At 37.9% G+C, this 24,703-nt stretch overlaps 1 protein-coding gene across 2 annotated transcripts; it reads left to right on the top strand.

Moving 5' to 3' along the window:
- The first annotated feature begins 66 nt into the window (after positions 1 to 66).
- Positions 67 to 24,352, top strand: LOC139954307 (phosphatidylinositol-3,5-bisphosphate 3-phosphatase MTMR14-like). Of its 2 annotated transcripts, none has more exons than XM_071954050.1 (20): positions 67 to 365; positions 1,400 to 1,456; positions 5,369 to 5,472; positions 6,785 to 6,890; positions 7,273 to 7,348; positions 8,109 to 8,175; positions 9,246 to 9,371; positions 10,775 to 10,919; positions 11,712 to 11,786; positions 12,146 to 12,209; positions 13,090 to 13,175; positions 14,019 to 14,095; positions 14,844 to 14,880; positions 15,604 to 15,668; positions 16,418 to 16,479; positions 16,838 to 17,000; positions 17,383 to 17,512; positions 17,712 to 17,743; positions 18,019 to 18,138; positions 18,550 to 24,352. In XM_071954050.1, the coding sequence occupies exons 1-20, from the start codon at positions 264 to 266 to the stop codon at positions 18,734 to 18,736; spliced, it is 1,881 nt and encodes a 626-aa protein (XP_071810151.1). In that variant the 5' UTR covers positions 67 to 263; the 3' UTR covers positions 18,737 to 24,352. The 2 variants fall into 2 exon arrangements, with proteins under 2 accessions (XP_071810151.1, XP_071810150.1); XM_071954049.1 differs by having other exon boundaries at positions 6,782 to 6,890.
- The last annotated feature ends 351 nt before the right edge of the window (positions 24,353 to 24,703 follow it).

The following is a 24,703-nucleotide window of genomic DNA, read 5'->3' as shown; positions in this document are numbered from 1 at the left end:
TCGTCACATATCTTTAGTTAATGAAACGGAAGTGGGCAGTACCACCGTATGTCGTGTGTACTTTGCATGTCAACACCACACTTTCAGCTCCACCATACAGTTCACAGATTATTCGACAGACAACTGCTTATCTTTCCAACTATCAGATAAAAAATGTAGTGATTGTTTGTCGTAAGTCGGAGACTTAAAACTTTTCCATTAAGAGCACGACGGGCAAGATTTAGGGTGATTTTGTTGAGGGTGTTTTTGGTGCTGAACCAGGCATGGGTGATAACCAAGGGGTGGTGAGTGATGGTGAACTTCGTCAGTTATTGTACATCTTTTGCAAAAAAGAGGGCTACAAAGCCAGAGAAACGACAAACAAGGTAAAGATCTAATCCAAATAAAGCTCCTGTATGTTGTTATTCCTTCTATTAACTTAACTAAGAGACTAGGTAGGACTCCTCCATGGTAGGACTCTAGGAGTAGTTAAGATTATTGGGCATTCTTTAAAATTAAATTTAATTCAATTCAATATTTTTTTTTTTATTATTATACAAAATTCCAAAATAACTCAACTCCCCAGTAACTGGGCTAAAAAAACATTGATTCTGAAGTTCAATCTGCAAAGATTAGATTACAGTAAAAAACTATGATTCAATTAAGAAGGTGTTGAATTTACAAAGTAAACAAAGAAATGTTTTATTTGTTTAACAATATTGATTTTGAAATACAAAATGGGTGTTACTGTTTGTGTTTTGTTACAGGTTACTAAACAAAATAAACAAGTTTGCCTGGTGGTGGTGTGAGTGCTCAGGGAATGCAGTCAAGAAATTGTCTTTGCACATGTTCAATACTGTTAGTGTTAGATTGCTGTAAAGTTAGTCCTGGCCTCCAAACTGTGGCTGAGAACTCACTCCACCATCAGGGGACGGACAACATCTGAATAGACCGATCCATTAAGCTCCGCCCCATTGCCTATTGACCACTCACAACGCAAGGAAGGTCCGACACTAAGGTCCGACATGCGTGCGGTATGCTTGGCGCACGCATCGGAGTTGTGCAGAAAGGCATTGGAGAGCCCCACGTGTTCTTGCTCACACGTGCGTCATGGGCAGAGCCTACTGGATCGGTCTATTGACTTGAATGGAATTGAACTTGGCCAACGGACCACTATGGGAGAATGCTGTGAGGTTTGATTGTGACCCCCCAAGTATGCGAAGGGGTTTCATTGTTGATGGATCTAGAAACATGGGAGGTGTTTCCTCATGGAGAAAGCTTACTTGCAGGAATTTACGCTTCGGAGAAGTAAACCATACCAACTCTTCTCAATGAGAGGTTTTCACAACAAAATGTACATTTTACTACAAATTATGTAAAGTTTATGTTTTTATTTTATTGGGTTTTTTTTTCTCCTTAGGTGGAATCGATCGAAAGGAAGTGCTTAGCTTTGTTTGGCAGAGACTACAAGTATTCAGTGAGTACTGAGAGATGTTCACTCTGGAGCAAGTTCGATCAAGGGACTATAGTTGACTATTGTCGACCATTGGGTGATTTTGCCTGGTACCCAGGATGTATTTCATGCATAGATAACCATGGAACATTGACTAGTGGTTGACAAATGGTCGCTGATCGAACTTGCCCACTGGTTTAAGATTGAGCTCAGTTAGTAGTCTTGGTTCAAAGACAATCCAGTTGTAATAGTCACACATGAAACTCATCACTACCAGAGGGCACTGCTGTGATTGATAGTGGCCTCTGGAGGCGATATCTATCTTTTCACAACTAGTTCAACTGGAGCATCTTGGAAAGAAGACTACTCAGTTTGCAGAAATCAACACCCTCTACCTCACGCATTCTCCAATCCCTGTGGAGACACCATTGTCCTTTCCATTGGCCCTGTACTTAAGATTTTCCCATAGACTTTGTACACAAAATTTCTTGTGGAACACCCCGGTCTTTAGAATTATTTCCCTATGGAGTCCTTTTATTTTCCCTTTTTTGTTTTGTCCTTGGTCTCAAGATGGTACCGAATATGAGAGCACTCCATCTCACACACACACACACACAGATTTGTCGACACCGTAAATCCAGGTGTCTTCACAAAGGGTTAAGACTAGTCTACTCGAGTTACAGGCAGTGGACACTGTTGGTAATTACTCAAAATAATTATTAGCATAAAACCTTACTTGGTTATGAGTAATGGGGAGAGGTTGATAGTATAAAACCTTGTGAGAAACGGCTCCCTCTGAAGTGACGCACATGTAGTTTACGAGAAAGAAGTAATTTTCCACAGAAGTAATAATGCACATTTAAAAAACCCAGTGTACTTGTTAAGAGCAGGGGTTTTCCCTAGTGTCATAGATGTTGGCATGGTTGGCTGCAGATTGCACAACCAATCTATGTGCTCTATGCTAAATGGGTTTCATAATTCATACGTACAGCTGAGCTCTGCATAACTTTTGTATACATAATGAGTACTTCCAGACAGCCATCGTGCTTACATAAAAACAACCTTTGATAACAATGTGTAAGCATAAAACTGCTTTCAATTGAGTGCTTTGAGATGCCCTTTGGGTGCATTAAAGCGCAAGTGTTTTATAAAACTGCGTATTGTTTTTTATTAATTGTCATAGTTCCCTTCAAGGTTTAAACAGTAATTTAAATGAGTTGCACCTACAATGTAACATCACCAGGCAATTTATGGTGAGGGCTACATTTAACTGATTTTGGCTGTCAAGACCAAATGTAGCCAGGGTACGTTGTCACCTGCTCCATGGGCTCGAAAAGGGTTGCCTTTACAGTCCGTAAGGATGTATGCATACATGGGGTATCATCCACTAGGAACCCAGTGGCTGGTAGCGCAGAATGCACTACCGTCCTAACTTTCATGAAGCAATATATTGTTACGTGCCTTGGTTAAAGAGCACAAGTGTCACTGTCATGACCAGGATTCGAACCCACACTCTGCTGCTGACAACACCAAAGCTTGGGTCCAGTGAACTAGACCACTCAGCCATGACACACCCATGACACAATATGCTCACCTTTCTTAATTGCGAGGCCAGCGATGATTTTGCATTTTATAAGAATACTTTAATTGATAGAGTTTTAGCTTTCACAAAGATTTTCCGCTGCTGAATTGCATTATTAGTCCTTCTTTCAGGCGGAATTTTAACTCTAACCTTAAGATGTAAACTGCGTCAACCATGGTATTATTGTGATAAGTTTTGTTTCGTAACCAGTTTCTTGAATATGATGATCTTGATACTCTCGGTCGGCTACTCAGATCGTTCTGACAATCCTTTTGTTTCGTACTTTTTTTCAATTTGGTCTGGGGTCGTCCGAGAGTGTCGGGGTTATCCTGTTTCTTTATTTACGTGTTTATATATCTCTTGTACTAATTTTTTTCAATATTTTTATCTTAGCTCAATTTTTGGAGGTTTTGAGGAAACACATAAATAAATAAATAAACAAATCTAGATAAGGATTGTCCAGCTGGTATAAGAACAGTACCTGCCAGGTCACAGATTTAATGGAGGTAGTTTGACATGTCATGGTGCGTGGGTTTCTGGTTTCAGGAAGTGCTTATTTCCTTCCGAAAATTGATTTCTCATCATATAGTACCTTGCACATGTCTGTTTTCCTTTTTGCATGTTTTGGTTTTGTTTTAAAAAAGGTGGAATGAATATTATCATTTATAACAATAATAGTGGTCTTATAAATGTATCAACGTACAATCCTGCCTAGATGCTGGACTTTAAATTATATTTCTTCCAGCAATCACTAATCACAATCTTAAGTGATACATATCTAAATTTGTGTATAGGGCCCAATTTCATAGAGCTGCATTATAGCAAATAAAACAGCTAAGCTTTTTAACATAATTATATATGTATACTTTAAAACTGAATTAGGTTTCCAGCCAAAATACAATGTCACGTGTACTATTTGTAACAGGTATCATCATGCTCTTGTCTGCAAAGCAGAAAAGTGAAGAGAAAAAAATAGCCGTTGCAATCTGCTTACCAACCAATAGAACCTACTGTACGGTATAAATGCAAAAATTGTGTTTGAGGTTTCAAATCTAGCTGAGTCTCTTTCAAAGGCTAAAATCTACAGAATTTGGTGTCAACTATATTTTCTGTTTAAAGTCATTGGACCCTTTCGGTAAACAGTATTGTCCAAGGCCCACACTTCGTGTATCACAACTTCTATATCAAAACAACAAACCTGTGAAAATTTAGGCTCAATCGGTCATCGTAGTCGGGAGAAAATAACAGGAAAACCCACCCTTGTATCCGCACGTTTCGCCGTGTCATGACATGTGTTTAAAATAAATCCGTAATTCTCGTTCTCGTTTTCTCAAAAAGTAAAGCATTTCATGGAATAATAATAATTCAAGATGAGTCTTTCACCACTACCTTCTGTAAACCCTGTAAGTAATTTGTAAATCTGTGAATTTTTATAAAAAAAATTTCTGTACCAAAAGGGTCCAATGGCTGTAAAAGTAGCTGTATGAAATTTGGCCCTGTTTGTCTGGAACTGAAACTTGAAAAGTACACTACTAGACCTATGTCAGTGAGATAAAGCACATAGTCTTTATTGACATGACATTTTATATTAAGCACCAGCAATTTGCACAAATAGCAATTATGGCCTGTGTAATGTACAGATGATGCGATTATCATATGACGCATGGAACAATTTGTATGCATTTTATGTGCGGACTGGCGGACAGGTCCAAGGTGGCAGCTCTGTTACTAAGGACAGCTTATAAATGTACAACTACAACGGATGCTAATATGGGTTCCAGCCTTAGCTACAGTTTGATAATTTAGAACTGGGCTCAATTTCTTAGAGCTGCTAAGGAACAACATATTGCTTTAAAACAATTATTAGCTAAGCAGAAATGAGCATGATACCAGGGGCCAATTTCATAGAGCTGCTTAAGCAAAACATTTGCTTTTAAAAGCACAAAAATAGCTTGCTAATTTTACACATGTTACTGCCCAAAATTTCCTGCCATATACACTGCTTATGACTAGTATTGAGCTGTTGAGCTGTTGTTTACTTAGCATTACAATTGAGTGGAGTCTTGCCGGTAATCTGATTTTACTAAGCAATGAAATTTTTGCTTAAGCAAAATTTTTTGCTTAAGCAGCTCTATGAAATTGGCCCCAGTATACAACTGTTGCACGCTGTTAGCCGAGGGTGCCATATCCCCCCCCCCCCCCCCCCCCACCATGTCTGTTAATAACAGACATTCAGAGATTTTGGATAAATAAGTGTAAGATGTTCAAGGGTTTTTATGATGTGTCTTTGCCTAATGCTTTATAGATTGTTCAAGATTCTGTGTTTATTGTTTGTTTTGTGCATTCTACTCCAGGTCATCTACAATTCTAATGGTGAGTTATGTGGCCACTATCCAGAGAAACTCATCATTCTTGAATACATGCTAGCTGGTAATGGACAGGACTTCCAAGAGAAAAGGTAGGTCTTTTATTTCTTCTAAGTACATGTAATTACACGGATGTGGAAATTGTGTTAGTTATGTTGATTAGTTATTTTGATTAAAGACAGTGGGCGCTTTTGGTTATTACTCAAAACAATTATTAGCATAAAACTTTTACTTGGTAATGAGTAATGGGGAGAGGTTGATAGTATAAAAGAAACGGCTCCCTCTGAAGTAACACAGTTTCCGAGAATCAAGTAACTTTCCATGACTTTCATTTTGAGACCTCAGAATTAGATTTTTAGGTCTCGAAATCGAGCATCTGAAAGCACACAACTTCGTGTGACAAGGGTGTTTTTTCTTCTATTATTATCTCGCACTTTCGACGACCAATTGAGTTCAACTGTTCACAGGTTTGTTATTTTATGCATATGTTGAGATACACCAAGTGAGAAGACTGGTCTTTGACAATTACCAATAGTGTCCAGTGTCTTTAAAGGTTTGTACCTTTGGTTTTTGGAACTGTTCGATTGTTTTAGTCCTATACAAATGTACATGTAGATGTACAAAATAAAGCTAACATCTGAATATTTCGTTTCACAAGGTGATCTCATTTTTGAGATAGCGCCGACAAAGGAAGGAAGAATAATCCCTTATAGGAATACACAATCACAATGCTTCAAATTTTGGGACGTAAAAACGTTTATCTTTTTACACACCGCATTTCTTCAAGCAAAATGTTTCTCAAAATGCTTTATACTTTCAAATGATGCTGTAGACTTCTAACCAAAAGTTTATATTACCATTAATGTTAAGAATGATTACCAAACATATTCCTTCCCTTTAAGATACTAAAGTCTTGTGGTACTGTGAATGCATTGTATTATCTTTTTAAAATTAAAGGAACATTACAGAATTGGTTTTGCTAGCAAAAAAATTGCTGGCAGTGTTAGCACTTTATGTAATCCACCATACACATACACTAACAAACCTGTAGAAGTTTGAGATCGATCGGCCGTCTGGGTCGCGAGAGAATGGTAAAAAAAAAATATTACAAATTTTGCATTGCATCGATGCCAAAACAAAAATGGATAAAACGCTCACTGAGCGATAAACTCCAAACGCGAAATTAGATTATTTATTTCACTACAAATATGAAATTTCAGACAGAAATATTTCAAGGGATGGTTTCTACTATCATCATCATTAAGTTTTACGTTTTATGTAAATCTTTGATCTGCACGATTTTTGTTTCTTACCTATTCTGTAACGTTCCTTTGAAAGTCAACCTTATTGAAAAGTTGATAATATTATCGTGTTTTGCTTATCATTGTCCATGTGTCATAGCAGAGAGAGCTTATATGACATACAGAAGATCAGGGATTTGATGTGCAAGTCAAGGTTTGCTCGCTGCAGACAACGTTTTGTTGTGCCAATTATTCTCTACGAAGGAAAGGTAACTTCTTCTTTTTTTACGTGGGTAATTGCATTAATAGTATTAATTTGCTTTTACCCTAAAGGCCATGTCATCAAGGACAATTTTTCAGGCAAGTTAGAGGCAACCAACTGCACTGCAGGCACAGGGAGTACTTTTGCAGCAGGCGGTGCATTCTAGAAGAATGCTAAGCTATAGTTCACTACCTCAAAAATAAAAAAACAAAAATTAAGCTCACACAATTTTTCTGCAATTTCTGACTTCAGAAATATACCTTGGATCTTATCAAAGGATCCCTTAAAAGCTAAATAATACATTTTAACAACGTTCTATTAAAATTCTGTAAATATCGCCTGAATGTTTGTTGGTCAACAGCTTCATTGTTTTTGTTTGTTATTTACAGCACATCTGTAGGTCGGCAACACTGTCAGGAGGACCAGAAATATACGGACGATCGGGATTGGATTATTTCTTCTCAGGTTGGTTGACACACTGTTTGTTGGTCGCAAAATACTAAAAAACGTTTAGTTATATTTCCCTGCCGTTCACTTCTGGTGGACCCAGTTCGATCCTACGTTCAAACTGGGTGCTGCTATCTGGTTATACCCTTAATTGGGGTTCTCCTCCAACGTAAAAAATTACCAATTCTTAAGTCGGACGGCCACTTCAAGCTGAGGGCTACACTTACAAGTGAATGATTTGAGCTGTTGATTCACCAGTGGCGCATTGCCACCTACTCAGAGGGCTGAAACAGGATTACCCCTTCGCAGTTTGTAAGGATGCGTGCATGGGTATCATCAACTAGGAGCCTGCCGTCGATTTCACAAAACTCTTCCTAACTTAAGACTAATCTTAGGACTTAGGACGAGTCCCAACCCTGCACTGTAGCATGCAGACCTTAGAGATTAATCCTAAGTTAGGACGAGTTACTCGTCCTAACTCTTTGTGAAATCGACCCCTGGCTGGTAGAGCAGAATGCACTACCTTCACATTGAAATTGTTCTGCAACATCAACATTTTACGATGTGAAACTTTCTGGAAAAGTAATGTGCATTCTTCACTGTGCGTACTTAATCAAGTACATATAATCTTCACATTGCAGGCTTTATTATGACAGTAGATTTCTGTTTTTATTGAAACCGTTGTTGAAAATCCTTGAATACAACAGCTACATGTATCTATGAGGCTTGCAGTGCGTATTAATGATGCCCTTGAGTTGTATGACTTTCTGTATTTTAGGTGGTGAGAGTTTAGGATCTCAAGCAGCAAACAGTGAAGAGGCGTTTTCAAGACCAGATGCTACAAGGTAATTTTAAAGTGTGGCTTCATTAGCAAAAGAATATCCTGTGATGTTGAAAATATGTAATTTGGGGGAGTAGGAACTACATGTTGATTTCTATCGTCAAATTCTTAGGCTTACACTTGTGTCCTTAAGCAAGACACTTCACCATTGCTTCGTCCCTAGGATGGGATGTAAGGCCGTTGGTCCCAGGTGTTGTGTAACGTTTGTAAAAGAACCCAGTGCGCTTAAGGAAAAGAGAAGGGGTTCGCCCTGGTGTTCCTGGCTGTGGCTGCTAAATGCGCCGTAGTACCTTGTAAAACCCTGATATAAGGTTCTAAATAATTGGGTCTCGGAATTCATCACTTCAATAACCTTTCTGAAAGTTTGTATATACTCAGCGCCTTGAGTACCTTGTTTGGTAGATACGTGCGCTATATAAGACTTCAATATTATTATTATTATAACCTCATCATGTACATGTATGTTTCCTCATATTGTAAGTGTGTATGTTAATGACTATCTAGAAAACAAGCACTTTAATTATCTTACATGCTTTGCTTTCACGTTTCTTATGTGCTCTCAAAAGTAAAGAGGCAAATATTTGATGATTATCATTGTTATTTATTTTTGGAGACCATGTGAGGCATTCAGTACTGTGCTGTACATGTACTTACATGACTTCACAAGACACTCAATAAGTATGTTATCCCTGCATATATCCCTTGGACTGATATCACGTACGGCTACTGTCTTCAATGTTGGGAGTCAAATTTACATGTAAAGATATTGTGCGCGTTGTGCCTGAAAGGTGCATTGCACAGTAACGGGGAATCAGACTGCAAAAATGGTGCAGATATCAAGTGCATTGGGCCAGTACAAAATGTCATAAAAGAAGACAACAACTTTTATACTTTATCAGGCATGCACCAAGGCATTTCCCCATGGGCGCCCTATTAGGACATTGTAAATTTCTACTCAAGCATTTCAAGGGCACCAAGGCAATGACCAGGGGGCATGCAGGCAATCGCATTATGCCTCCGTGAAGTATCAAGCCTACTTTAGCATTAAGCTCTTCCTGTACTTTGTTACTTCAGTACCAGCAATGAGTGGCCGTTATTTGATCGTTACCGGGGCCAGGACATCAAACTGCTGAAGTTACTCTCTGTTGGCTGTATCTCAGATCTTATGGTCGAGAACAAGAAAGTCAAATTCGGAATGAAGTAAGTCTGAATGTTAATAACTAGTTATAAATCTAGTTATTATTACTATTATTATTATTATTATAGAAAACAAGCAGTTCAACTATCTTACAGGATTTCCTTTCACCTTTTTCAATTACTACCGAGCTGGGCCAGTTAACTTTTTTGTTTCACAAGTCCTCTGGAAGTTTCACTGCTCTTTGTAATGACAGGGCCCAATTTCATAGAGCTGCTTAGGCACAAAAAGTAGATAAGCAAAACAAAATTAAGCTTACCAGAATAAGGTTTACCAGCCTTTGTGCCTGTCACATGTCACATTTGTGACTGGTATCCCGCTCATTTCTGCTTACCAGACAATTGTTAAATAATATTTTTTGCTTAAGCAGTCTCTGGCTCATACTTTTTTGTAATGCGAAGGTGAAGTGAACTTTATGCCATCCCTTCGCAGTTGCTACGCTGTGAACTTCATTTAACTCTGCAAACCTTTGTGAAGCTACAACCAATCACGTTTCAGTATTATCCACCACGTGAGGGTGCGCTTTGGATAGTTACTACAAGTTAGACAAACTGTTGCACTGAGTATGGAATTCACTGAAGCACCTGAACATAGCAATGTGAAGTCAGGCAAACTATAAACTATAAACTGAACAGATGAGTTTTACTATTAATAATGGCCAAAAGTATGCACTTATTTTTTGTGATAAATTAGTTGGTCCCCTCGCATGAGTTATTTACTCACAGGTCACAAATTCACAAAACAAAGTTCTCTTCACATAGAGGTATAAATAGGGGAATCAATGTGTGGTGAAGAGGTTTTCAACTAGTGGTTTAATCCCAACGAGGCCTGGTTCTTGATAATTTTACCGAGACGGAAGTCGAGGTAAATTATAAAGAACCAGGCCTCGGCGAGTTTAAACCACTAGTTGAAAACCGATTCAACACACTTTGATTCCCATTCATAAATACCTTTTCGGTCAAAAACATCAACACTTTTTAGTCAAAAAGTAAAATAAATGCAAAAATTATAATTGTTCAATGATTTCTTTCAACACAACACCCCTCCAGCTATGAAATGGTAAAGCCCTCCGCCGCCCTCGGGTAAACAACTCCTTATAAGGGAATGCTGTGCGCGTCGCATGTATCGCGTGATGTGGCACAACTGTTTCAGTTGTTGCTCTCGACCAATAGGAGTGAAGAAACTGTCTTAAAAGAACAGGTGCACGGTCGCATGTCACGCCCATGAATTAACACTTTTTACCGGTCGTAAACAAAGGTTTATACACACCCTTGTGACGCGCTCTCCACCAATAGGAATAGCGAAACTGTCTGAGGTATTTATGAATAACCCTTTACACTATTTTATCTGAGACAAACCCAGAAATTGAAGTCTTCTAAGTATTTGTTGTGCTTTTTTTTATTGGTAGTGTTTCGTCGTCAGAGAAGGTAGACAAAGAGCACCGGTATGCAGATTTCAGGCTTGTGTCAGTGCCTTACCCTGGGTGTGAATTCTTCCGTGATTACAGGGAAAATGGCTTCAATGCAGAGGGACTCTACTATGACTGGAGCCAGGTCAGTTACCTTCCTTAAAGGGATGCTGCAGTGAATTCAAATAAAACAATTAATTTTGCTGTCATTTATTTCTGATATATGTATTGAACATCAATAAAATGTGTTTTGTTTATTCCCGACATATCTGACTTGCGTAATTAGCGAATAAGTCATGCCCCCTCCTTTTGTTGATTGTTACCGCCCCCCTACCATCGACGTCACGTCGGGAATTCAAACATATCGTCGGCAAAAAGAGTCTGGTCCCTAACTACACGCGCCTAGGTACCAGGCCACACAGTGCACACGTCTCGGGTTAGCGACATGACGTCACATTTATGCAAATGAAGGCTCCCTTTTAGGGGCGGGGTGGGTTCCCCTAATCTCTTGAAAACCATTTTTTAAATACTTGCGTATTTAATAAAAAATAAAAAAGAATATTTCAGGTTTAAAAAGTCATGTTTAATCGTTTAAATGAATAAAAAAAACACTGCAGCCACCCTTTAATAATTACGTCAAGAAACCTTAACATTGAGAGGGCTAGAGATGTACTGGCGATTAGATCGCGATGGGTGCGTTCGTTTAGCTTCCCTGGGTCGACCCTGGTCTGCCATCGGTGCGTTCGAGTGAGCACCGCGGGGGTCGACCCAGGGAAGCTAATCAAACGCACCCGATGATAGACTTTAGATTGTTGCTGTAGTTGACAAATGTCGTAACAAGGTCGCCATATGTGAGGGCAGCAACAGCAATTTTTGACTAGCCTAAAACCAAAAAGGGATATTTAGTATTCCTTTTATGTGTGTTTTTTGCCCACAGGATTTTGTTGATGCTGGCCTTAGTATTCCAGATTCAGTATCAAGGATGGTTGGCATTGACTGGCGGAGTTATAGGGTAAGACCGGCTTTCTTCCAACTCAACTTTCTATTATAATAATAGTAATAATAATTATAGCGGCTTTTTATATAGCACACATATCCGTCACGCAGTGACGTTCAAGGTGCTTTTACATACATGAGACTACGCTTGAATTTGAGAACAACCTAGGAACAGTTGAAAATTGTTAACGGATTATGGAAGATTACATTTATTGTTTGTTTTGTAAAGAAAATAAATAACACAAATATGGTTTGTTTTTATATGTATTTGCACTTTTTTTGAAAAAGGATTTTAATGTGGCTGTTTTTTTTCTGTTTTTTTTTTTCTAAGTGACTTAATGATTGTGTTTTCTTCTTTAATTTGTTTTTATTCAGTCATGGGACTTGGTGACGATCACACAGAACTATCTGAAATTGTTTCTACATGAAATCAAAGAAGGTAAGCTTTATTCTTGTGTTTCAATTTAATTCAGTTTAATTTTGGGACGAACAAAGAAAAATTGGCCAGAACAGGATTTGAACATAAGACCTCTGTATTATTGTGCAAGCGCTCTACAAACTGAGCTTTCCAGCCCAATGTTGGCCAGCTTCCTTTTTCGTCAGTACCTTTGTTTGAGGTGCTAGTCACAAGCTGTTGAATCTATAAACTGAATGTATTACCAAGTTTATGATGCATAAAGAAGCGTCTGTACTAAATTAGCAAACTCTTCTTTTATGAGAAAATACAGTGTAATGTTTGCATAATGTTTTTATTGTGGTTTAAAATGCATGTTTGCGACCATGTATGCTTCATTTTTGAAAGGGCAAGGGCACCAAGGCATTTTCTCCTTGGTAAAGGGCACCCTTGGAAAATGTAAATTTCTTCTGGAGCGTTTTAAGGAGCCGTCAAGTTCACCAAACTCTTCCTAACTTAGGATTACTCTTAGGACTTAGGACGTGTTCAGATCCGAAGACGATAGGAGGCATTGAACCCATCCTAAGTTAGGGCAGGTCACTCGTCCTAACTCGAGGATTAATCCTAGCGTTTCATAAAATCGGCTACAGGTGGCATGAAGGCAATCCAGCCTTCATTGCCTCTGTGAAGTATCAAGCCTGGACTGTATGATTGATTTTCCAAATGATATTTCTCCTTAAAGAGCAAGTGCACCAAGGCATCTTCTCCTTGGTAAAGGGCACCCTAAATTTCTACCGAAGCATTTTAAGGGTCCCAAGGCAATAACCAGGGGGCATGAAGGCAATCCAGCCTTCATTGCCTCTGTGAAGTATCAAGCCTCGACTGTATGATTGATTTTCCAAATGATATTTCTCTTTATTTGCAGGGGATTCAGGTCTGCTAATTCATTGTATCTCTGGTTGGGACCGAACACCACTCTTTGTATCTCTACTCAGGTTGTCATTGTGGGCAGTAAGTTTTTTAAATTTTTTATTATTCTTTTATTATGCAAGTCGCCAGACACACAAGGCCTGAAGGCCACTTCAAGGTGTGGGGTACAATTATTTTATTCCAGAGGCCGTTGCCACCTACTCCTAGGGCTGAAACAGGGTTACCCCCTTTACAGTCCATACGGATGTATGCTTGGGTAGCATCCATCAGAAGCCTGGCTGGTAGAGGAGAAAGCACTACCTCCCCAGTTTTACGTAGCAAGTGTCACAACCGGGACTCAAACCCACACTCTGCTGATCAAACACCAGAGCTTGAATCCGGTGCTCTTAACCGCTCGGCCATGACACGCCATTTATTCTGTTTCTTTCGTTTCTATAGGAAGGACTAACATTTCTTAACTTGTGTATCACTTTAAGCTGACTCTCTTTGAATCAGTGTAAAGCCAAATCCTTCAAAGTCATCCACCTGTCTTAGCTTGAGTTTGATATAAATCAAACTGCACAGCTATATCAACCATTGTGATTTAATGGAACTCAGCAAGCCAATTTTATTCATGGTTTTATAGTTCCTGCTGAGATCAGCGCAACTGATGGTGACCTGTTGTCTTCTATTCCCACCAAAGTACCTTCTTTTTTTTCTGAAGGTTTTGGAAGCACTTAGTATACATAGCTTTTTACAAAATCCATGAAGTGTAAAACCAAATAATATAGTACTTCAATAACACTAATAATAACCGTTTTTATATAGCACTTTTCACACCCAGAGGGTGTCCCAAAGCTCTTCACATTACTACCCCTGGTCACTGGGCCTTAATTAAGTGTGTTGATGAACTGATGGTATAACATATTTGATGTTTTTGAACAGGACGGGAAGGCCCATAAGAATCTTAGTGCAGCTGAAATCCTGTATTTGACGATAGCATACGACTGGATGCTATTTGGGTAAGGACTATACTGTCTCTCTTTCTCTCTTTCTCTCTTTGTCTAATTGTAGATGTCACCATTTTTTTCCCCAAAACAATTTGGACATTTACATTTAAAGGCAGTGGACACTATTGGTAATTACCCAAAATAATTATTAGCAGAAAACCTTACTTGGTAACAAGTAATGGGGAGAGGTTGGTAGTATAAAACATTGTGAGAAACAGCTCCCTCAGAAGTGGAGTACTTTTCGAGAAAGAAGTAATTTTCCAAGAATTTGATTTCAAGACCTCAGATTTAGAACTTGAGGTCTCAAAATCAAGCAACTTCAAAAACCGATTGAGCTCAAATTTTCACAGGTTTATTATTTTATGCAATGTTGAGATACACCAAGTGAGAAGACTGGTCTTTGACAATTACCAATAGTGTCCAGTGTCTTTAAATGGAAATTTAACATCTTAAAATATATTTTGTTAATTTCAGATATCAACTTTCAAAATTAGGAAAGTGTCAGAGATTCTGTGAATAAAATTTCTTGAAATATTATTCACAAATACTTTTAACTTCTAATATGATTTTCTCAAAACATAACAATTTTGCTGCAGGGGCTTAAATGTGTCTTAATAAAAACAGTGTGACCATATTATTTGTTTGTCACTATACTTTGTACCCATCTCTCCTCAATCTTCCCAATTCATCCACTTAGATGTCTTATTTGTCTCATTTGTAATAAATATGTTTGTTATTATCCGGTGTATTTGTCTTTCAGGCATCATCTGTCATACAGGTTAGGAAAAGGTGAAGATGTGAGTATTCTCTTTGTTTTGTTTTTAAGTAATAATTTTTCTGATTTTGACATTTTTTTTTTTAATTCAGAAGTAATACTAACAACTTGTATAGTACAAATATTCTAATAAATAGAACAATCCACATTTAAAATTATTATGGTTGTTCATCAGACATTCTTAAACATCTTAGACTTCTCAGCCACAAGATGCCACATTTAAACCTTTTTGTTATACATACATACAATGTTTAATTTAAAAAAAAATTGTATCCCTCTTAAGTGCTATCAGAGCATACCTATTGACTTGTTTCTAAAACAGTCCTTTTTATTTAAAGGCAGTGGACACTATTGGTAATTACTCAAAATTATTATTAGCCAAAACCTTTCTTGATTACGAGTAATGGGGAGAGTTTGATAGTATAAAACATTGTGAGAAACAGCTCCCGCTGAAGTGATGTAGTTTTCGAGAAAGAAGTAATTTTCCACGAACTTGATTTCGAGACTTTGAGGTCTCGAAATCAAGCATCTGAAAGCACACAACTTCCTGTGACCATTGTATGACAATGTGGTATTTTTCTTCATTAATATCTTGCAACTTCAATGACCGATTGAGCTCAAATTTTCACAGGTTTGTTATTTTATGCATATGTTGAGATACACCAACTGTAAAGACTAGTCTTTGACAATTACCAAGAGTGTCCAGTGTCTTTAACAGAGCAAAATTGTCTTCTTTCCCTTCCAGATTTTCTTCTTTTGTTTCAACTTCCTAAAGCATATAACATCGGATGAATTCTCAGCTGTCAAAAGGTAAAACACAATTTTAAAAAAGTATAATTTTTTTCATCAAAAGGGTTGTGATTTCTTGGAGGAGGGGATAAAATTGTTGGTGCTGTCCCATCCAGTGACGCTGTATCTTTTGACTTATTGACTTGTAATTTGAAAATTGTATTCATAATAGTTTCGCTATTCCTATTGGTGGAGAGCTATCACGTGGGGGTGTTTAAACGGTTGATAATAACCAGCTAGAGCTGTTTATAACCGGTTGTTTTTCAGATACACTTAGATCCATACTACGCGCTAGTCTTGGTGCAAGACGTTTCTCGTTACGGGCGATGCAGGCGCTGTTGGTGAGTTGGCTGCGCTGTGTGTGACAGGAAATCGAGAAACGTCTTGCATCAAGACTAACCACGCCATTTGTGAATGGGAATGAAAGAGGAGTGACTCGGTCTTAAACTGTCGTTTAAAACCTTGCAGGGTCGTGGTCGTTGATAAAGGCCCTCTTTTCGGCTCGGGCCTTTATCGCACGCCCACAACCCTGCTGGCTTTAGACACCAGTTTAAGAACTCGTCGCTACCCTTTTATACACTTATTAACAAGTGTATTGATTGTGTTAAAACAATTTCAAATATGGTAACTGTGCTGTGTTATTTCCACTTTTGTTATTTAAACAGAGAACTGTTGGGGAAATATTTACAGATTTACACACAACTTACAGGGTATAAAGATGGTCGTGGTCGGCAACTCCCTTTACAATTTATTTTTTTTTCTCTGAACAGAAACCAAAGATCTGGTAGTAGAACGGACTCAGAGAGTTGTTCAGAATCGATGGTGTTACTAGGTAAGCCTTGACCTTGGTTTTAGAACATATTTCTGTGCCTGACACCATACAAGGTGTTTGTTCTGCCCTCATTTCATCTATATTAAGAGACGAATACATCATTGTTTTAGTTTTTGAAGTAAATTTGTTCCCATCCTTTAGTTTTCTGTAGACACAACAAACAGCCAGTGACTACCGCTTTATATTTAGTGGTCTCAGCCGATGATAGCCATGCACGCGTGCACATTTTATCAAAGATGATGGTCATTGATGCCACGTGCAATCAATCTATAGCAGAGGTCCCCATCCCAGTGTAGTAATTTCCCCCTTGCATCTTGAGTTTGTTCTTCTTCACTGTACGTACGTTGATGATTTGTAGATACTGAGAAGCAGCGTCTTGGTAGTAATTCAAGTCTGAATAGTAACATCAGCATAACGAGTCTTAGCAGTACTAGCTCACCCATCCTCATCTGCACGGGAGATATCCATGAAGAGACCACTAGGAATGGTGAATTGGCTGGCAATGGCTCGCTGCGCTATGGGTAAGAAACAACTTTACAATAGACTTGATTCACCTTGGCTCAGTTTTAAAAAGCCTTTGCCCAATTTCATAAAGCCTGGACCCAATTTCATAGAGCTGCTTAAGCACAAACAAATTGCTAAGCACAGCAAAATTATGCTTACCATACTAAGGTTACCAGCCAAGCTATCATGGCACGTGTACAATTTGTGACTAGTTAAGAGAAAATTTTTAAGCAATTTTTTTTCTGCTTAAGCAGCTCTATGAAATTGGGCTCTGTAAGCACAAAATCTTGCTTAGCACAGAAAAATGCTTCTAAGCAGTGTATTACTGTGCTGTGCACATGTTGGAATGAGTGAGAGGGAAAAATAATGGATACATTTGTTTTTTTTCTTTGGATGTAGGTCTTCTGCCGTGGACAGCGGCAAACCTAGAACACCCACCCATAGAGAGACATCGAGATCACCCACATTGCAATCACCGACCAGTCCAATGGCTGTACCTAGACCAAGCAGGAGATCATCTGTTGAAGCAGTAAGTTCCTAGATGGGGAGCTGTAATGGATCAATCCATTATCTCGTATGGAATGTGTACAATTTCTCTCTTCACTGATTTATCATCTAACCTGACTATTGTATTGTATTTACTTCATACTATAGTTATACATAAAAGCTTTGTTCATAACCTTTGCTTCTTGAATAATTGATCAATATATGTCATCTTGATATTGCAGGCCAAGTCAGCAGCGTCATCCACATGTGGCAGGTAGGTTGTTTACTGTACCTCTGCTAAAGGCAATGGACACTATTGGTAATTACTCAAAATAATTGTTTGCATAACAACTTACTTGGTAACAAGTAATGGAGAGCTGTTGATGGTATAAAACACTGTGAGAAACGACTTCCTCTGAAGTGAAGTAACATAAGTTTTGAAGAAGAGGTAATTTCTCGCTTGGCGAGTATCAGAGTAGAAGTAAATGCAGTGTTTGTGTCTTCGTTAGCTAGATGTGCTGATTTATTTGTTGGTGTTTGTTCGTATAGTTGGCAGCTTGTATCTGGTACTGGAAGCGTCAAAGGTTTTGTATCGTCAAGAGACTCACCTTTAACAGTTCATTCAGACGTATCAAGTGGTTCAAGCGGGACAGCAAGCTGCGGTCCGGTGTAAGTCATCATCAATTCATTATTTTGAGTGAATTTTTGTAGTTTTTGGGGGTTGAGATCAGTGAGGTTTTTCACACTGAATGGATTACCCGTGATAAACAATAAATAAATAAACATTTATAATAAAGTATTTATAAAAAACAGATTCCAAACTGTTATCAGGTGCATACTTGCTTTGTGTGTACATCTGGGCTTTTTGAAGCAAGATATAACGTTTTAAGCGTGATATAACGTTTTGACGAGTTTAAACTTCTGTGTATCGTTAGTGCTATTTTATAATTTTAAGTTATCTGCTTAAACTTGGATCCTAGTTTCAGCTTTTTTTTTGTGCCAACAATGACTTCACATTTATTAAAATTTATTGTGCCAAATGTATTCACCTTTCCCCTGTTATTCCTTTTTCCTGCATAGGTTTGACAGTATATACGAAGAGTCCCAAAGGAAACGGAAGCTGGATGAGGTTCGGATCATGTTTAACAAAGTGTACTGTGCTGTGGTTGGGTCATGCTACACCGTGGAGTCCGGAGGAATATCCAGTATGATTGATTCAATCGCATCCAAAGTCGGACTCAAATCCACGCGGGGCACAATGATATAGTCATTTATAGTATTCGTCAAATTGACATCCTAAGAAGATGAATGTCTCTCTCTTAAGTCCATTAGGGCGTCCGCCGTCCCGTCGTGGTGCGAGAAACAAACTCCCTCCAAGCCTCCCTGTCATGAGCTGTTGTCTTTAGCTCATGTATGCTACTTCTGCACGAATGTTGTTAGTCCATCTAGCTTTCGACCTTCCTCTTCTAGCGCGACCAACAACACGCACTTCCATTCACTAAGAGGAATGTTTAACATTCAAACATTGGAGGCCAGGACATGTGCGAGTTTAGAGTCGAAGACCATGGGGCAATGTGGATGCTTTACCATCTTTCTGGTATGAGAAGCTGCTGTCAATGGAGCCGATGTAACTACACCGGCCTTCTAGGGGCAAGCCGTTCTTCCGGAAGTTTCTTTGAAAATTTGGAATGATCAAAGAAAAATTGTCCTCCAGATTAACATGCCGGCGGTCTAACAACTGAGCTATCTAGCCGTAATATGGTGGTCCCCCTATTTTGTCAATATTTTTTGTTCGGGAGTGGCAATTTTGAAAAATGTAAGAACAATTATACCTAAGGGCATCAGGGCAGAAGCACGTTGCTCACCCATCTGTTTATGGGGGCGGGGAGCACCAGCCAAACTTATACAAAGACTTTGGCTGATTGCTTTTTTCATTTTGTTCCAATGCCCTTTCTATACTTTCCGTGGCCCAATTTCATGGAGCTGCTAAAGCACAACAAGTAGCCAAGCGTAACAAAATTATGCTTACCAGAATAAGGTTACCAGCTAAACTACAAAATGTCACATGTAAAAGTTGTGACTCATTTCTGCTTAGCAGACAATTGTTAAGCAATATTCTCTTTGAAAATGGGCCCAGCTCTTAAAATTCAAGAGTTCATTAGGGAGGGGTTATGGGGGCAGAGTTGTGACCAGCGCAAGGTGTTTTAAAAAAGAACTGATATAGACCCCTTGACTCTGCTCTGTGCGTTTCTATTTGAATCATCTAAGAAATGCATTCCCTGGACCCTGGATTAACTGAGACTTCACTGGATTATCCTAGATTATCTTGAACTATATTGGATTCACTGCTCTACCATGTAAACCGCCATATTTTGCCATTTTTATTGTATGTTAACCCTTAAGAATTGACCCGGTGTAAATTTATTACACACTGAAATTATCAAAATCATACAGATGATGTGAAATAGCATTAATTTAAGTTGAATTTGATTTTTACTGTCCCCATCCATATTATGACATTAATATTTGGGCATTCACTTTCCTCAAACGGTATTAGTTCTTTCAGTGTTTCTTTCTTTAAGAACAAACGCTGGACTGTTGATGGACTTAGTAAAAAATCTATTTAGACTTGAGTTTGGAAGCTTTATTGTTGAAAGCTCAAAACACAATTGGCACCAACTTCCTTTGACCTCTGTCAGTATTACCTGAGGGTTCTACCCCTTTAGAGACCTCTTATTTAAGTATAATCATCACAAAACGCACCAACATGGCGAAAATTGTTCACTTTTTTCAATCACATTTTTTCAGGAAAAAAAAAACGTGAAACAGAAAATTTGATTTGGTTTTAGAAATTAGGGTGCTATCTTTAAAGCCATTGGACACTTTCGGTAAACAGTATTGTCCAAGGCCCCACACTTTGTGTATCACAACTTGTATGTAAAATAAAAAACCTGTAAAAATTAAGGCTCAATCGGTCATCGGAGTCGTGAGAAAATAATGGGTAAAACCCACCCTTGTTTCCGCACATTTCGCCGTGTCATGACATGTGTTTAAAATAAATCTGTAATTCTCGACAACGAGATTTGATAATTGTTTTAATGTTTTCTCGAAAAGTAAAGCATTTCATGGAATAATATTTCAAGAGAAGTCTTTCACCATTACCTTCTGTAAACCCTGTAAGTGTTATTTGTAAATCTATGAACTTTTTTTTGTTTTCCTGTGCCGAAAGTGTATAATGGCTTTAACAAATGAATCAATGACAAATTTCATTTCTGGACATGATCTTTACTTTGACCTCTTGATGTGAATGGAAATAGGTCAATTTTTGAGGGTGTTTGCCGCCGCTCTGGGCATTTTGGTACAAGCGGCCTTGTGGTTGCCATGGTCTCTAAAGGGTTAATATCCAACTTTCACTGTGGTGCTGAAAAGAATCATTTGATGTTGCAATTTATTTTGAAATAATTCCACAAGCACCCATTCCCCCTTATCACAACTTCATTTTTTGTATGTTGTTCTGAGGTTTTGTTTCCTTTTTCACAACAGACCAGTTCTTTTTTATGGACTGGTCTGTTACGCCTACCAACAACAGCAAATGCTCAGTCTGTATGATTCAAAATTGTAGACCCCTTGTTAGAGATCTCAGTAAATGTAGCATTCTAAATAGTTACAGAAGTTTCAGCCTATTTTATTACAGTATTAGAATTGTTTTAAAAAATGAAAAAACATTTTCAAAATTTATTAAAGAAAATGAACACTACTGGTAAATGTCAAAGACCAGTCTTCTCACTTGAGTTTAAAAGCGGAACTTTTTTAAAAGCAATTAATGTGCAATACTCATTCGATGGTTTAAAGGCAGTGGACGCTATTGGTAATTGTCAAAGACTATCCTTCACACTTGGTGTATCTCAACATATGCATAAAATAACAAACCTATGAAAATTTGAGCTCGATTGGTTTTCGTAGTTGCGAGATAACTATGAAAGAAAAAAACACCCTTGTCACACCAAGTTGTGTGCTTTCAGATGCTTGATTTCGAGACCTCAAATTCTAAACTTGAGGTCTCAAAATCAAATTCATGGAAAATTACTTCTTTCTCGAAAACCACTTCAATTCAGAGGGAGCTGTTTCTCACAATGTTTTTTACTATCAACCTCTCCCCATTAATCGTTACCAAGTGAGGTTTTTTGCTGATAATTATTTTGAGTAATTACCAATAGTGTCCACTGCCTTAAAGGGAAAGGTCAAAGATACTGATGTAAGAGCTGTTAAGATAAAACTTAGTGCTCTGTGAAATTGGTCCCTGATTTAGTGACATCTTTTTAGTGTTACTTTCTTGAAATGTTTCTTGAAAAGCAGAGAATTGGAATTACTACACTCCTCCAAAATCCATCGACTTACTAAAACCTGCACAAATGTTACACCTTGGGTAAAAATCAGGCAATTCTCAGGAAGTAGTGAAATGTAATTAAAAGTGAATACACCTGAAAAATCAGCCTTGATATCAATGTGATGTCTTAACAGTTCAATATGGTTAGGAAAACTTTAGGCTTAAATTATGTGTTATTTTAAAGCTCCTCTACACACTTATCTGAACGGATAAGAGCACTCAAGCCCAATTTCATAAAGCTGTTCAGCAGAAAACACTGCTTGGAAAATTTCTTTGCTAAGCAAAAAAAATGAGAGGGGCGCAACCCTCAACAGTGCAAACTTTAATGTAAGTTTGGCTGTTAACCTGATTCTGCTAGGCAACAGTATTCTGTGTGTAGCAAGTTTTTGTACTTACAGCCCTTTTTAAATTTGGCCCAGATGTTTCTGATCAGCAGAGTGTGGGTTCGAGTCCCGGTCAGAACACTTCTATGGGCTATGTGAAAGATTGGTCTCATACTTCAAAACTTAGCTCCATAATACCTTGCAGGAAAATACTGAATTTATGCGCCACGAGTATCACTGAGTGATGGATATGAGTGCTAGAAAAGGAGCCACTATTGTTATTATAAACCCAGTTTTGAGTTTTGGAAAGAAGCACCTAGTTTTGGCCCGGAGTGTAACACATGTTACATGAATATTACCGAATTGGAATTTATGTACTCTTCCAAATCCAAACGATGTTTCATCCTCGTGTGATATGTTTCTAAAGAACTAAGCAATTGGAAGGAATAGATAATATGTGACCCGCTACGTGAAAATGAGTCAGATGGCGCCCAATGCATTATTAAGTAATAAACAATTTAATGTGGGGAAAAAAAACAATTTTCTTTTTATATTACTTTTTAAGATCTATATTTGCATGGTTAACTTTTAGAACGCTTACTTTTAGGCAATAAAGCTATGAATACAACAATTTTGTGATCATACTTGTGTCTAGTTTGTATCCTTTTGCACGCAATGGTAGTTTAAAACATCACTTTACTTGTAATTCGTTTTTCAGAAAAATTATGTATTGGCTAATTTCAAACGAAAGTAACTCAGCAACGGGATACACCCCAAAGCTAAGACATACACCAAATTACTGCTGTTGGTGTGTTCTTTCCAGCCATGCGCATAACTCAATTCTTGATATTGTCAACATCTGACTCATTTTCACGTAGCGGGTCACATATATATATTAAAAATACCAAAGATGCACGGTTGTATATTATACCATCCCTTTAAATTGTATATTCATAGAAATTGGTTGCTGGCGGACAATAATTGTCAAAAATTAAGGTTAGTTTTAACATACCTTTATAGAACACTTGGAGGTGAACAAAACTGTCTACAAATGTAAACAGTTATAAATGACACAAAGAAATTTGTTCCCACAGGTTGTTTTGCTCAGCATTCTGGTTTTAGCATTTTTTAGTTGCAACATTTTTAGTTTCAAAACCTTGTTTCAAATATTTTTTATAATCGAATGGAATAATTTAGTATGAAAGATCAACATAACTCTCTGGAACAATCTCTGTATTGTCCTTTTTTATAAAGAGGTTATTTTTAATCCTGTAAAAAAAAGGAATATTCAGACTGGCCAACTTTCTTGTAAAATAGTTTAGTTAATCTAAGCTAAAATATGGCTTGACCTAGACAAAATTGTTATTTGTTTTGGCGGGAAAATGGTGGCCATCTTGAAAAATGGCCACCATCTTGAATTTCTTTGTACTCGTAATGTTTAGAAACAATGCAGTGACCATTCCCATGAAGAAAAAAATATGTGAAAAAAACAAAATTTCTACTTATCATAGGGTGAGCATGCGTGTTTTAGGGGGAAAAGGGTTATTTTTAATTTATGCAAATTATGCATATTTCCCCTGCTTACTTTTTTTACTTTTTGGATATGTTGTTTTAGAGGGTTTCAGGAGACACTTGGAAAAACAATTGTTTCTGTTGCAATTTCGCTTAGGTCAAACCATAGATTGACTAGACTAAAAGTGTTGCACAAGAAAACATTATTCTGTATATCGTATTTCCTTTATTTTCATACATAGGCAGAAATTTTCGGATTGAGAAAAGGCCTTTTTTTCTTCTTCTTTTTAAAAGCCCAATCATTCCATCCGGAGATATATACCTCTGCAATCTTAACTTGATAGAATATTTATTTATTATTTTCAAATTAATGTTTATACGAAGGACTTAGCCTCATTTGTGTTAAATGTAAATGATATGTTCTAAATTTTATTGGTTTTCAAATGTTGAATTAGTCATAATTGCCATTTATACATAGTCACTGTACACCAGATATCATTGAAATCATTAAAAAAAAATCTTCATGCAACACCAAGTATCTTTTCTTTTCTATATTCTGTATAAATTGTATTGAATATGACGTCACCATTGAAATCTGCCCTACAGCATAGCATCTGTGAGCGTGTGCGCGAGAGGGTGCGTGTGCCATGTAGAAATCCAACCTGGACTGCTGTGTGCTTCATTGATGTACGCGTTAAGACGCGCATATGGTTTGCCCTACAAGTTTATTGTTGTTGGTATTTCGGGTGGGGGGGGGGGGGACACACTCGCCAGTTACTGCACGCGCACCTGTACTCTTTATCTGTCTCTTTATAGAAATTATATGGTGGGAGGGTATTCGCGCTTGCCGTGTCTGAGCGAGAGTTCATAGTAGACCCTTCCCATGAAATATGCTAATTACATTCGCGCATGCATATAGACCCTTCTGGTTGGCAAACGCAGTAGAGATGTGCACTAAGCAGACAATTCGCCGCATACAAAACAGGGTGATGTGCCCTCATTTTGCCAACCA

The sequence above is a fragment of the Asterias amurensis genome, chromosome 2, assembly GCF_032118995.1.
Source record: "Asterias amurensis chromosome 2, ASM3211899v1".
NCBI lineage: Eukaryota > Metazoa > Echinodermata > Asteroidea > Forcipulatida > Asteriidae > Asterias > Asterias amurensis.
Note: the sequence above shows the minus strand (reverse complement) of the source record. Positions and strands in the feature narration are given on the sequence as shown.